At 40.4% G+C, this 14,587-nt stretch overlaps 2 protein-coding genes across 4 annotated transcripts in view; one reads left to right on the forward strand and one right to left on the reverse strand.

The window, feature by feature from the left end:
- The window catches only part of NEK4 (NIMA related kinase 4), a 93,360-nt gene extending 89,951 nt beyond the window's left edge, over positions 1-3,409 (reverse strand). Inside the window, exon 1 of one of the 3 annotated variants that reach the window (XM_077276944.1) lies at positions 3,203-3,409. In XM_077276944.1, coding sequence (XP_077133059.1) covers positions 3,203-3,316 — 114 coding nt within the window. In that variant the 5' untranslated portion in view covers positions 3,317-3,409. The remainder of the gene's footprint in view (positions 1-3,202) is intronic. The other 2 variants (XM_077276947.1, XM_077276946.1) reach the window with 2 other exon arrangements.
- A 10,221-nt stretch (positions 3,410-13,630) lies between these two features.
- The window catches only part of LOC143787842 (inter-alpha-trypsin inhibitor heavy chain H3-like), a 107,606-nt gene continuing 106,649 nt past the window's right edge, over positions 13,631-14,587 (forward strand). The window contains exon 1 of the mRNA XM_077276943.1: positions 13,631-13,726. Coding sequence (XP_077133058.1) covers positions 13,634-13,726 — 93 coding nt within the window. The 5' untranslated portion in view covers positions 13,631-13,633. The remainder of the gene's footprint in view (positions 13,727-14,587) is intronic.

A 14,587-nucleotide genomic window follows, 5' to 3' on the forward strand; every position in this document is an offset into this window, starting at 1 on the left:
ACCGTAGTGTAACAGTATACTCTGTGTTATGGATATATATATATATATACAGTGTATGATCAGACTGTACCGTGGTGTAACAGTATACTCTGTGTTATAGGTGTATATATATATACAGTGTATGATCAGACTGTACCGTGGTGTAACAGTATACTCTGTGTTATAGGTGTATATATATATATACAGTGTATGATCAGACTGTACCGTGGTGTAACAGTATACTCTGTGTTATAGGTGTATATATATATATACAGTGTATGATCAGACTATACCGTGGTGTAACAGTATACTCTGTGTTATAGGTATATATATACAGTGTATGATCAGACTATACCGTGGTGTAACAGTATACTCTGTGTTATGGATATATATATATATATATACAGTGTGTGATCAGACTGTACCGTGGTGTAACAGTATACTCTGTGTTATAGGTGTATATATACAGTGTATGATCAGACTATACCGTAGTGTAACAGTATACTCTGTGTTATGGATATATATATATATATATACAGTGTATGATCAGACTGTACCGTGGTGTAACAGTATACTCTGTGTTATAGGTGTATATATATATACAGTGTATGATCAGACTATACCGTGGTGTAACAGTATACTCTGTGTTATGGATATATATATATATATACAGTGTGTGATCAGACTGTACCGTGGTGTAACAGTATACTCTGTGTTATAGGTATATATATATATATATATACAGTGTATGATCAGACTGTACCGTGGTGTAACAGTATACTCTGTGTTATAGGTATATATATACAGTGTGTGATCAGACTATACCATGGTGTAACAGTATACTCTGTGTTATAGGTATATATATATACAGTGTATGATCAGACTATACCGTGGTGTAACAGTATACTCTGTGTTATAGGTATATATATATATATACAGTGTATGATCAGACTGTACCGTGGTGTAACAGTATACTCTGTGTTATAGGTATATATATATATATATATATATATATATATATATATATACACAGTGTGTGATCAGACTGTACCGCGGTGTAACAGTATACTCTGTGTTATAGGTATATATATATAATATATATATATATATATATATATATATATATATATATATATATATATATATATATATATATATATATATATATATACACAGTGTGTGATCAGACTGTACCGCGGTGTAACAGTATACTCTGTGTTATAGGTGTATATATATATACAGTGTATGATCAGACTATACCGTGGTGTAACAGTATACTCTGTGTTATAGGTATATATATATAGTGTATGATCAGACTATACCGTGGTGTAACAGTATACTCTGTGTTATAGGTATATATATATATATATATATATATATATATATATATATATATACACAGTGTGTGATCAGACTGTACCGCGGTGTAACAGTATACTCTGTGTTATAGGTATATATATATATATATACAGTGTGTGATCAGACTGTACCGTGGTGTAACAGTATACTCTGTGTTATAGGTATATATATACAGTGTATGATCAGACTGTACCGTGGTGTAACAGTATACTCTGTGTTATAGGTGTATATATATATACAGTGTATGATCAGACTGTACCGTGGTGTAACAGTATACTCTGTGTTATAGGTGTATATATATATACAGTGTATGATCAGACTATACCGTGGTGTAACAGTATACTCTGTGTTATGGATATATATATATATATACAGTGTGTGATCAGACTGTACCGTGGTGTAACAGTATACTCTGTGTTATAGGTATATATATATACAGTGTATGATCAGACTATACCGTGGTGTAACAGTATACTGTGTTATAGGTATATATATATATATACAGTGTATGATCAGACTGTACCGTGGTGTAACAGTATACTGTGTTATAGGTATATATATATATATATATATATATATATATATATACACAGTGTGTGATCAGACTGTACCGCGGTGTAACAGTATACTCTGTGTTATAGGTATATATATATAATATATATATATATATATATATATATATATATATATATATATATATATATATATATATATACACAGTGTGTGATCAGACTGTACCGCGGTGTAACAGTATACTCTGTGTTATAGGTGTATATATATATACAGTGTATGATCAGACTATACCGTGGTGTAACAGTATACTCTGTGTTATAAGTATATATATATAGTGTATGATCAGACTATACCGTGGTGTAACAGTATACTCTGTGTTATAGGTATATATATATATATACAGTGTATGATCAGACTGTACCGCGGTGTAACAGTATACTCTGTGTTATAGGTATATATATACAGTGTATGATCAGACTGTACCGTGGTGTAACAGTATACTCTGTGTTATAGGTATATATATATAGTGTATGATCAGACTATACCGTGGTGTAACAGTATACTCTGTGTTATAGGTATATATATATACAGTGTATGATCAGACTGTACTGTGGTGTAACAGTATACTCTGTGTTATAGGTATATATATACAGTGTATGATCAGACTGTACCGTGGTGTAACAGTATACTCTGTGTTATAGGTGTATATATATACAGTGTATGATCAGACTATACCGTGGTGTAACAGTATACTCTGTGTTATGGATATATATATATATATATATACAGTGTGTGATCAGACTGTACCGTGGTGTAACAGTATACTCTGTGTTATAGGTGTATATATATAGTGTATGATCAGACTGTACCGCGGTGTAACAGTATACTGTGTTATAGGTATATATACAGTGTATGATCAGACTGTACCGCGGTGTAACAGTATACTCTGTGTTATGGATATATATATACAGTGTATGATCAGACTGTACCGCGGTGTAACAGTATACTCTGTGTTATAGGTATATATATACAGTGTATGATCAGACTGTACCGCGGTGTAACAGTATACTCTGTGTTATAGGTATATATATATACAGTGTATGATCAGACTGTACCGTGGTGTAACAGTATACTCTGTGTTATAGGTATATATATATATATACAGTGTATGATCAGACTGTACCGTGGTGTAACAGTATACTCTGTGTTATAGGTATATATATACAGTGTATGATCAGACTGTACCGCGGTGTAACAGTATACTCCGTGTTATAGGTCGTACATGACACTGTACAGTGCGCTCTGTACATTACAGCCCATACAGCAGTAGGACACCGTGCACACGCATTACCTGCTTCCCCTCCGCTCGGTGTGCGGCCAGGCTGACTTCCCCGTAGCTCCCCTTACCCACCACACGAATGATCCTGTAATTCTCCAGCCCCGCCCGCAGCCTGTTCTCCTCCATCCCGTTAACGATTTACGGCATTCCCGTAGTCCCCAGGCAGAACTGCTCATCACAACTTCCGGCAGCTTCACGGTAACTAAGCAACCGGAGAACGGAGACGGGAAACAGCAGCTAGAGCAGCGAGGAACTTTACAGCTGGAGAAGCAGAGAGCGCAGCGACATCGCCTGGCCACGGTCAGTAGTGCAGGGTGAGCGGTCACAGTGCTGGAGAAAAGCCTTTCACAAAGAAACTCCTAAATGATGAAAACATGGGAATAATTATATGCACGGTGTAAATATCATGTTACTTGCCATGTCATAATGCTCGCAGAAGAACCTCAACAAGTTACAATAATACTGACTTCTGGGGATTTTGAAGCGTTTTTTTCTGGCCCTGGTTTCGCGCCAGAATCCACATATAAGACCATGTTCACACGTTTAGTATTTGGTCAGTATTTTACCTCAGTATTTGTAAGCCAAAACCAGGAATGGGTGATAAATGCAGAAGTGGTGCATATGTTTCTATTATACTTTTCCTCTGATTGTCCCACTCCTGGTTTTGCCTTACAAATACTGAGGTAAAAAAACTCACCAAATACTGAATGTGTGAATTTAGCCTTAAGGATTGACATGTCGCTTCTTTTTACATTTAGGCCACATTCACACGCTCAGTATTTGGTCAGTATTTTACCTCAGTATTTGTAAGCCAAAACCAGGAGAGGAACAATCAGAGGAAAAGTATAATAGAAACACGTCACCACTTCTGTATTTATCACCCACTCCTGGTTTTGGCTTACAAATACTGAGGTAAAAAACTGACGAAATACTGAACGTGTGAACATGGCAGTAAAAAAAGCTTAAAATCTGCTTTCACCAAGTCCCAAATCATTTTCAAAAGCAAACCTCCCCATAGCGCTCATTTTATCCTCTCCTTTTCTTATCCCGTTAGAAATAACATCATGTCAATGTCTTCAGCGCAGTAATGACGTGACTTCGCTTCAGTCCATTTTTTTAACGCGTCGTAAAAAAAAGTCAATTCTTTGGCTCATTTTCCACACGTAAATGACAAGCAAAACATTTCTTGGAGCGTTTATTTTGGTGAAGCTTTTACAGTGAAAATAGGTGAAAAAACCACATCATATCGATACTACAATTAAAAATGCATTAAAAAAAACATAGAAAATCGCTCCAAAACAGCGTAAAAGCAAAAAGAAAGTGTCCTTGCTAAACCGCGGCAAAAGTTAAGGTTTTTTTTTTGTTTGTTTTTTTAAAGTGAATTTTAGATGTAGATTTTTCAGGCAGGAAAATTCACATAAAAAACTCTGTGTGAACATACCCTAAAAAAAAGAGAGGGGAAAAAAAATGCGATATGTGCACTATACGTTCGTTTTCTCAATCACATGAATGGGAAGCAAATTTGAAGTCTTTTTTTTGGCGAAAAAAATATGTAAATAATCCCTGAGTCAATGTTAATTGAATGTATGTTCACGTGGATTTTTTTTTTTTACATCAATTTTTTATGATGCACATTTACAAAAAATGAAAAAGCTTCAAAAGTCAGAGGTTTTTTTTTATAAGTACACACAGTGCAAGAACACAGCTGGGTTTTACTTTGCAGGTAAAGCATATGCGATTCTAAGGGTATGTGCACACGTTGCGGATTTTGCTGTGGATCCACAGCGGATTGGCCACTGCAGATTCGCAGCAGTTTTCCATGCGTTTACAGTACCATGTAAACCTATGGAAAATAAAATCTGCAGTGCCCATGCGGCGGAAAAAAATGCGCGGAAACGCTGCGTTTATTCCGCAGCATGTCAATTCTTTGTGCGGATTCCGCAGCGGTTTACACCTGCTCCATAATAGGAATCCACAGGTGTAAAACCGCATGTGAAATCCGCACAAAAATTGCAAAAAAAGCCATAAATCCGCAGTGCGGTTTACCTGCGGATTTACCAAAATCAGTCTGGAAAAATCCGCAGGACTTTCCACAACGTGTGTGAGGCGCCACATGGTTCTGGTCGTTGCAGTAATGTCATTCTTCCACCAGGGGGAGTGATGTTACGTCTGAAGGCAATAAAGGAGATCTTCTTACCAGGTATCACAAACCACACAACACACTTCACACTCCAGTCCACCAGGGGGAGCTACGCTCCTATCTATTAGGGCACTCCTCACAATTAGGTAAGACTGGTGGGCTGGATAGAAAGTTAGAAGCTGACTGGGCTTCACCCAGGCAGCACCTGTCAGGCAGATAGAGAGGGAAGGAAGAACATCTAAGAGCTGCAGACAGAGGGGTCCCTGACGGGGGTGGGATCCTGTCAGAGGCCTAGACAGAAGGCCACGGAGCTGCGCCTGCCCGACGTGCGGCAGCATCCTAAGAAAGAGACATTAGAAGAGAAGTGTATTGTAGAGGGTGAGAAACGGAGTCATAGCAAAAGGAGAGGAAACCAGAAGGAGTTCTGCCCTGCAAAAGGCTGCCTCCTTTCTGAGGCGCAGGATCCGGTAGCCGGAGCACCGAGGGAGTATCGTCTCCAAGCTTTGCTCCAGAGACCGGCAGGACAGCTAATTCCATAATAGTTGCCCAACCCATACCCAGGAGGCATGGTGGCCACTTGTGGGGGCTGGGGCGTGCTAGAGTCCCTGTAAAAAGCCTCAGGCCACCAGTCATACGGGTTTGTACTATCCATACCATCAGGGGGACAGAGAGAGAGAGAAATAACATAGAACACCAACATCAGTTGCGAGGACCTTACATCTTCCTGATGTGCCTTTTCTGGGGTGGCTGGGGGCAGATGTTTGTAGCCAGGGGGGGCAATAACCATGGACCCTCTCTAGGCTATTAATATCTGCCCTCAGTCACTGGCTTTTTTACTCTGGTGGAGAAAATTGCGCGGGAGCCCACGCCAATTTTTTTCCGCGATTTAACCCTTTATTTTACAAGCTACAGCGCCCAAATTTTGCACATACACACTACTAACATTAGTAGTGTGGAATATGCAAAAAAAAAAGGGGATATGAGATGTTTTACTGTATGTAAACCATGTCTCATATCATGTCGGGTTTGGGAACGAGAAATGAAAAGCCGGCAATTGAATTACCGGCTCTTCACATATCTCGCGCTGAATTAAATATAAATACTGTATGTATGTATATATATATATATATATATATATATATATATATATATATATATATATATATATATATATACACTGTATATATGTTTTAACGAACATTTGAGCACATAAATCCATTAGATGTCGGTTTTGCAAGCCTGCGAGAAAATATCGCAGTACGGATGCCATACGGATTACATACGGAGGATGCCATGCGCAAGATACGCTGACACACCCTGCCTACGGATGACATACGGATCACTATTTTGGGAACATTTCTGCGTATTACGGCCGTAATAAACGGACCGTATTTACATACGTGAGTGTGACGCCGGCCTTAGGCTATGTGCACATAGAGGTTTTTTTAAGCGGTCAAAAAGGACAAGTTTTCTTGTGGAAGCCGCTTTAGGAATCATTTATCCTTTTGCTGTGTGCTCGCAATGCCTTTTTCAAGCAGTTTTTGCAGCGGAAACCACTTAAAAGCTTATACAAAAATTCACAAAAGAATGAAGATATGGATTCCTGTGGAAAACCTCCACTGCTGTGCACATGTTCAGTCTTTTGTTACTTATTTTAACCTCCTCAGGGTTCAGAAACTGTGAAATGATTAAAAGATTTAACATGTTCCCCGTTCGGTGGTTTTAACTCAGAAGCCGCTTGTTCTTTTAATAGAATATATACCGTAATAAAAAGACAACGCAAAATCACATAAAAAATGCAAGTAAAAATGTGTCAACAGCGCTCATGTTTACTGTAACATTTTTCTTCCCTAACACTGGTTTTTGATGCAGAAAACTCTCAAAATGGCACATGGTAATTGACGGACTTGTTACAGATTTTGCATTCAGGACCTATAACCCTGCAAACACTTGTTTCTCAAGCAGAAAAAAAAACAATTTTTTACCAGAAATCTCAGTGTATTTAAATATTTGTGAAAGAGATACAGGCTGTTTGCATTCCATGTTCATGACTTACCTGTATGCTTTTGTTCAGAAAGCGTTTCGCAAGTTCAGGAAAATATTGCCTGGTTTACAAGTTCAATGTAGCATCTAGTGTAGGTAGAAGTCAGATGAAGCACTCCTGCTGTTGCAAAACTACAATTCCAGCATGTCCTGACAACCTACAACTGGTAACTGCAGTTTCATAATTTGGGCCATACCTGGTATAGGCAGACTACCCATGGTCCATAAAAGGGTTATATTTTCTGATGTTAGCGAATCTGTCAGCAGTTTTGGCCGATATAAGATACGGCCACTGCTTCTCAGGGCTTATCTACAGCATTCTATAATGCTATATATCTGCCCCCGATCCGACCTGAAAGATCAGAAAAATATATTTTATTATACTCGGGGGGCGGTCCGGTCTGATGGGTATCGCAGGTCCGAGTGTGGCGCCTCCCATCTTCCTGCGATGCCACCCTTCTTACATCACAGGCTCCATGGCATCGTGCTCCTGCACAGGCATACTTATCTACCCTGTGGAGGGCAGAGCAAGGTACTGCAGTGTGCAGGCGCCGGGAAAGGTCAGAGAGGCCCAGACATCCAGGGCCTATGGGATAATTGTCACTTGGTAGTGGCGGAATACAGGGCAGCTTCAGGATGGTAGTGGCTAACTTCTGGGGAACGATCCTAAATGTCTGGGGCAAAACGGACAGGGGATTCCTGAAGCAGGTTGGTCTGGCCAGTCATGATGCTGCAGTACCGAAATAGATGGTACGACACTGCAATATTCCTGGAGGAGTGAGGGACAGCACAGGGAAAGGAAAAGTTGTACTCTGTGGAGAATCTTGTGTTGCCTTTGTAACGAAATTGGACTCGCTGTGTAAAGAACTGAGTAAAGTTGGTTTGTTGGAACTGGATATGGACTCTGACTGTCTGGTGATATTCAAAGGAAGAAAGCCCCAGCAGACTGGCGTGGACTCTGATGTGCAAGTAAGTGAATCACCAAGTGCACAACAGAAGGGATAATGTGTTTATGTGACGGAGGGCCAGGGAGTGCTATTACTTCCACCCTCAGCCACGACTACCTCCCTGGCCCTTGTTACTCTGGCACCAGGCCTCATTTCATAATCCAGATGGTTTGAGATAATACTGTGGTGCAGGCACCAGGACTCATTTCATAATCAAAATAGTTTAGCCTAATCATTTGTGCTAAAACAGTATTGCAGGCACCAGACCTCATTTTATAATCCAAATCATTTGGGATAATATTCTGGTGCAGGCACCAGCCCATATTTCATAATATAAATCCTTTGAGCTAATACTCTATTGCAGTCACCAGGCCTCATTTCATAATCCAAATTGTATGGGATAATTCTCTGGTGCAGGCACTAGGCCTCAAATCATATTCCAAACCTGTCATCGGATGAGCAAACCCGCCTCATCCGGAGGAACTGTCCAACTGGGACGGCCCTAATTGTGGAAGGATTGTGAGAAGAAGACGCATGAATCAGAGAATTGACTGAAGTAGATTTGCGATATACATCAGTCTGAATACGGCCAGTATGGTCCACCTCAAAAGTGATGTCCAGAAAATAATTTTTTTTAGAGTCAAAAGTATATGTAAGGTGAATATTCAGAAAATTCTGGTTCAGCGCTCCCATAAAGTCCTCAAGCTGCCGCACCGTCCCGACCCACAAAATGAAAACGTCATCTATATATCGGTGCCAGCACCACCTGGGAGGCGGCCTGCGGGCCCCCGTCGCCAAACACAGATCTCTCCCAGGCACCCAGGAAGAGATTGGCAAACGAGGGCGCACAGGCCGCGCCCATGGCCGTGCCGCGTTTCTGCCAATAAAAATAATCCTTAAAAACAAAAAAATTGTGGGTAAGGGTGTAGTGCAGCAGCTCGAGGATTAACTCACGTAGAGGGCCGTCGTAGTCGGAGGCCCCCAGGAAAAGGCAGGCAGCATCAATCCCATGACAGTGCTCGATGCATGTATACAGGCTTTCCACATCAGCAGTTAACATCAAGGTGTCTTGATCCACAAGAATGCCATCGACCCTTACCAGGGCGTCCGTAGTGTCCCGTGTGTATGACGGTAAAGTCTCCACCAGGGGTTTAAGATAAAAATCTATAAATCGGCAGATGGGGTCACATAGGCCCCCTATGCCTGACACAATGGGGTGTCCTGGGGGGTCGAGGGCCTTCTTGTGGATCTTGGGAAGCAAATAGAAAGTGGGAACTCTTGGAGATTTAGCAATAAGGCTATCTAGTACTTGTTTAGTAATGGTGCCATTTTCGACAGCATTAACTAAAATGCGTTCGAGTTCGAGAGAGAAAGATGTCAAAGGGTTGTAAGACAACCTAGTATATGTGTTACGATCTCCTAAATGATGGAAGGCCTCCCGTTTGTATTTATCATGGGGCCAGACCACTATGTTCCCCCCCTTGTCTGCCGGCTTGATCACAATATAAGGGAGTGCCTGAAGTTGTGAAATTGCAAGATGGTCTGCATGTGTCAAACTGTCAAATTGGCTTCTGGTGGAGATTTGTTTGAAATCATCACTCACCAATCTCGTGAAGATTTCAATAGCCGGACTTAAAGACTAGGGGGGAAACCTAGTAGATCTGGCAGTAGTACTTGGTGGAAATCTACTTACTGAAGGGGAGGCCTGTTCGTCAAGGAGATACTCAAAGTTCTGTAGAGTTTCTCTCTCAATGTCACTCATAGGTTCATGAGAGGCCCGTTTATCGTGAAGCTTCCTCAAGAGAAGTTTATGGGAGAACAAGTGCAGGTCCTTTAGGGCTGTAAAGAAATGAAAAGAATTAGTAGGTGAAAAAGAAAGGCCTTTAGACAGAACCCTCAATTGGGCATCTGTTAATACATAAGATGATAAATTCAGAACCTGTAACCCCCCCCTGGGAGCAATGGGGAGTGCTTACATTAGATTTATTTTTCGTGGTCTGTCTGGTAGTGCGTTTATTGGATGAAGTTGTCCCTGACGGGCCACCCTGTGTTGAAGTCTGATGGTCTTCCTCTCCTGATAGGTTAGATCTCCTTGATGTTGACCGTGATCTAGAGAATGATGAATTTCTGAATCTTGTCCTAGACCTATCATTTAAATTGCGCCATCTATAGACGCGTGAGGATCTTTTGTCCTCAACATCTCTCTGGAATTTCTTGGATTTAGTAGACTGTATATCTTGCGCCCACTTCTGGGATAATGTGTCAACCTCCTCATTAAGTTTTTTAAGGGCATCACCAGTCATATCTTTTCGAAGGATGATTTGTAGTTCCTCAATCTCAATTTCAAGAGATAATAGGGAGTCCTGGTTCATATCCCTAAGTAATTCAAGAAATCCTCTGGAGCATGTGTTAGTTGGTGTTTCCCATTTGTTTTTAAACTCCTCGTCCTGAATAGGGAAGGACGGGAAGACCTGTATGCGCAAGCCTCTCGGTATTAGGTCTTTCTGTATATATTTTTCTAAAAAGGTGTGGTTCCACCAGATGCGAGTCCGTTTCCTCAGTAGTTCCTTGAATTCAATTACAGTATCATGTACATTTTTGCCAGTGCCCTCAGAATACCCATCTGAATCATCATGTAAAGTATCGTTAATCAGTGCACGCCAAGTTTGGTCACGTGCACGAAAATCCATAGTATGGCCCAGGTACACTGTGAAAAACACAGAAATCGGTAATAAATAGCAAAACCTCAGAGACATTTCAAATGTCATAAAGGTGGGGATAGGAAAAGACCCCCCCACACACGCAAAACGTGTAATAATGACATGGCCCCCTTGTTCACCCGATCTGAACCCCATAGAGAACCTGTGGTCCCTCATAAAATGTGAGATCTACAGGGAGGGAAAACAGTCCACCTCTCGGAGCAGTGTCTGGGAGGCTGTGGTGGCTGCTGCACGCAATGTTGGTCGTAAACAGATCAAGCAACTAACAGAATCTATGGATGGAGGCTGCTGAGCGTCATCATAAAGAAAGGTGGCTATATTGGTCACTAATTTTTTGGGGTTTTGTTTTTGCATGTCAGAAATGTTTATTTCTAAATTTTGTGCAGTTATATTGGTTTACGGGGTGAAAATAAACAAGTGAGGTGGGAATATATTTGGTTTTTATTAAGTTGCCTAATAATTCTGCGCATAGTTACCTGCAAAAACAGATATCCTCCTAAGATGGCTAAATCTAAAAAAAAAACACTCCAACTTCCAAAAATATTAAGTTTTGATATTTATGAGTCTTTTGGGTTGATTGAGAACATAGTTGTTGATCAATAATAAAAATAATGGTCTAAAATACAACTTGCCTAATGATTCTGCACACAGTCTAAATTATTTTCAGATATGAGCGATATTATGATAGAATGCAATCTATTTGAGTTGTTCCCTTAAGGATTTTTTCTTGTATGTGGCAGTCAGAAGATCTACACTCACCGGCCACTTTATTAGGTACACCATGCTAGTAACGGGTTGGACCCCTTTTGCCTTCAGAACTGCCTCAATTCTTCGTGGCATAGATTCAACAAGGTGCTGGAAGCATTCCTCAGAGATTTTGGTCCATATTGACATGATGGCATCACACAGTTGCCGCAGATTTGGCGGCTGCACATCCCAAAGATGCTCCATACAAGGCAGGATGGATCCATGCTTTCATGTTGTTTACGCCAAATTCTGACCCTACCATCCGAATGTCGCAGCAGAAATCGAGACTCATCAGACCAAGCAACGTTTTTCCAATCTTCTACTGTCCAATTTCGATGAGCTTGTACAAATTGTAGCCTCAGTTTCCTGTTCTTAGCTGAAAGGAGTGGTACCCGGTGTGGTCTTCTGCTGCTGTAGCCCATCTGCCTCAAAGTTCGACGCACTGTGCGTTCAGAGATGCTCTTAGGCCTACCTTGGTTGTAACGGGTGGCGATTTGAGTCACTGTTGCCTTTCTATCAGCTCGAACCAGTCTGCCCATTCTCCTCTGACCTCTGGCATCAACAAGGCATTTCTGCCCACAGAACTGCCGCTCACTGGATTTTTTTTCTTTTTCGGACCATTCTCTGTAAACCCTAGAGATGGTTGTGCGTGAAAATCCCAGTAGATCAGCAGTTTCTGAAATACTCAGACCAGCCCTTCTGGCACCAACAACCATGCCACGTTCAAAGGCACTCAAATCACCTTTCTTCCCCATACTGATGCTCGGTTTGAACTGCAGGAGATTGTCTTGACCATGTCTACATGCCTAAATGCACTGAGTTGCCGCCATGTGATTGGCTGATTAGAAATTAAGTGTTAACAAGAAGTTGGACAGGTGTACCTAATAAAGTGGCCAGTGAGTGTATAACGCATTCAATCCTGTGGAAATGTCTCTAATACGCTAATACCTACTCTGCCAGCTAACCCTAAATTATTTTCAGATATCAGCGATATTATGCAAGAATAGAATCTATTTGAATTAACCATAGAAAGGGCTTATGGTTTAACATAGCAGCACCATGGAATATGCAATCAACCCTGCTCTAAGGGTCTTTAATACAGTCTTCCTACTACAATAGCAAATCCTACCCTAATTGCAGCTATGAGCAGTATTAGATAATAGAATCGATTGGAATTAGCCCTAAATAGAGCTGTTGGTTTAATCTTGCACCATCATCTAGGTAAACGCGATAGAACACACTGTCCCTTTTACAGCAGCGACTCTCCCTGCATTACATCTTATACCCAAGATGGCATTTTCGGGTCTTATATAGCTATGCAACTGGCTACAGCTATGCGGCTGTCCAATCACAATAATTCCAGTAGCCAACATGGCTACGGCATTATCCTGATTGACAGGCAATCCCCACATGCTTAGTGGCAGAAGACCAGGTGCCGAACATGAGGGATGAGGAATCGAGCATGGCAAGAGAGTACCCGGATACTCGATCGAGTGCCAAGCTTCTCGAGCACAATGATGCTTGATTGAGCACTGAGCAGTCCCGAGCATTCTCGCCCATCACTAATTCTATGTATTTGACTTTTCCGTTTACTAGGATGACTTTGTTCACACCCTTGTTTAGTGTCTGGTAAACTACTCTTTGTATTTTCCAATTTCCTGTTCTACTCCTACCATTTTTAATATTCTCCTAAACATACTCTATACTGTTAGATACGGATCGATACCTCTGTGTATATTTGACAGGAGGGTAAAATCCTGAATTTACCTTGCTGTTACTTATTAACATGTTTTCTCATTCAGTACGATAAAAGGCTGCTTTCCGTAAGACAAAATTCAATTGCAAAATGGGTCGTCTTCTGCTGAGTTTTACTTTGCTCTTTTACGCTTTATCTCCAATAAACAGTGACTTTGTGATAGAAGGCATAAGAAATATACAGGTTTGTATATATAATGTGTTTTATAATTGATTGGTAACTTGCTTTCTTATGTTGATTAGGTAAATGTAAGGAAATACTATCATATATATTGACCATTAGGCTAATTCCTTTCCGGCACATTGACTTGGAGGAATTTTAGCCTATTCCTCTCTACAAAACAGCTTCAACTGTGTTCTGCTGGTGGGTCTTTTTCCATGAACTGCACGTATCAGGTCCTTCCACAACATTTCTATAGGAATAAAGTCAGGACTATGACTTGGCTATTCCAAAACTTTACTTTTCTTATTGTTTAACCACTCTTTTTTCGAGAACGATTTGTGTGCTTTGAGTCATTGTCTTACTGTATGAACTACGTCCCCTTGAGAGTCAGCTCATGGACAGCTGTCCTGACATTATATTTTAGAATTTGTTGCAATAATTCAGAATTCATTGAATCACTGTTGGCATCCAACTTGTCCCAGATACAGCCAAACAGGCCCAAGCCATATTACCACCACTGTGTTTCACAGACAGTATGAAGTTTTTATGTTGTATTCAAATATTTGATGTTTCAAATTTTGTGTAGCATTTCTGCACCTATTAGGTAAATTAAGTTATTTGTTGTTTTTTTCATTGGGTTTTTTCAGGGATTTTTTTACATTTATGTTGCTTTATTGATACTGCATTTTACTTCTTTTTGCTATATCTTGTTTTCAATTAAGCTATTTTGTTTTTCATACTTCCTAGTATTTGGTTTTAACAAAAGTTGATTGATGCAGCCATATGTAGATTACACAGGTTTTTAGTGCGTTTTCACAGCGGCCACACAAATGTAACATTTAATCCCTTCCCGACCTGTGACGCATATGCTGTGTCACAGAA

Source organism: Ranitomeya variabilis, chromosome 8, assembly GCF_051348905.1.
Source record: "Ranitomeya variabilis isolate aRanVar5 chromosome 8, aRanVar5.hap1, whole genome shotgun sequence".
Classification (NCBI taxonomy): domain Eukaryota; kingdom Metazoa; phylum Chordata; class Amphibia; order Anura; family Dendrobatidae; genus Ranitomeya; species Ranitomeya variabilis.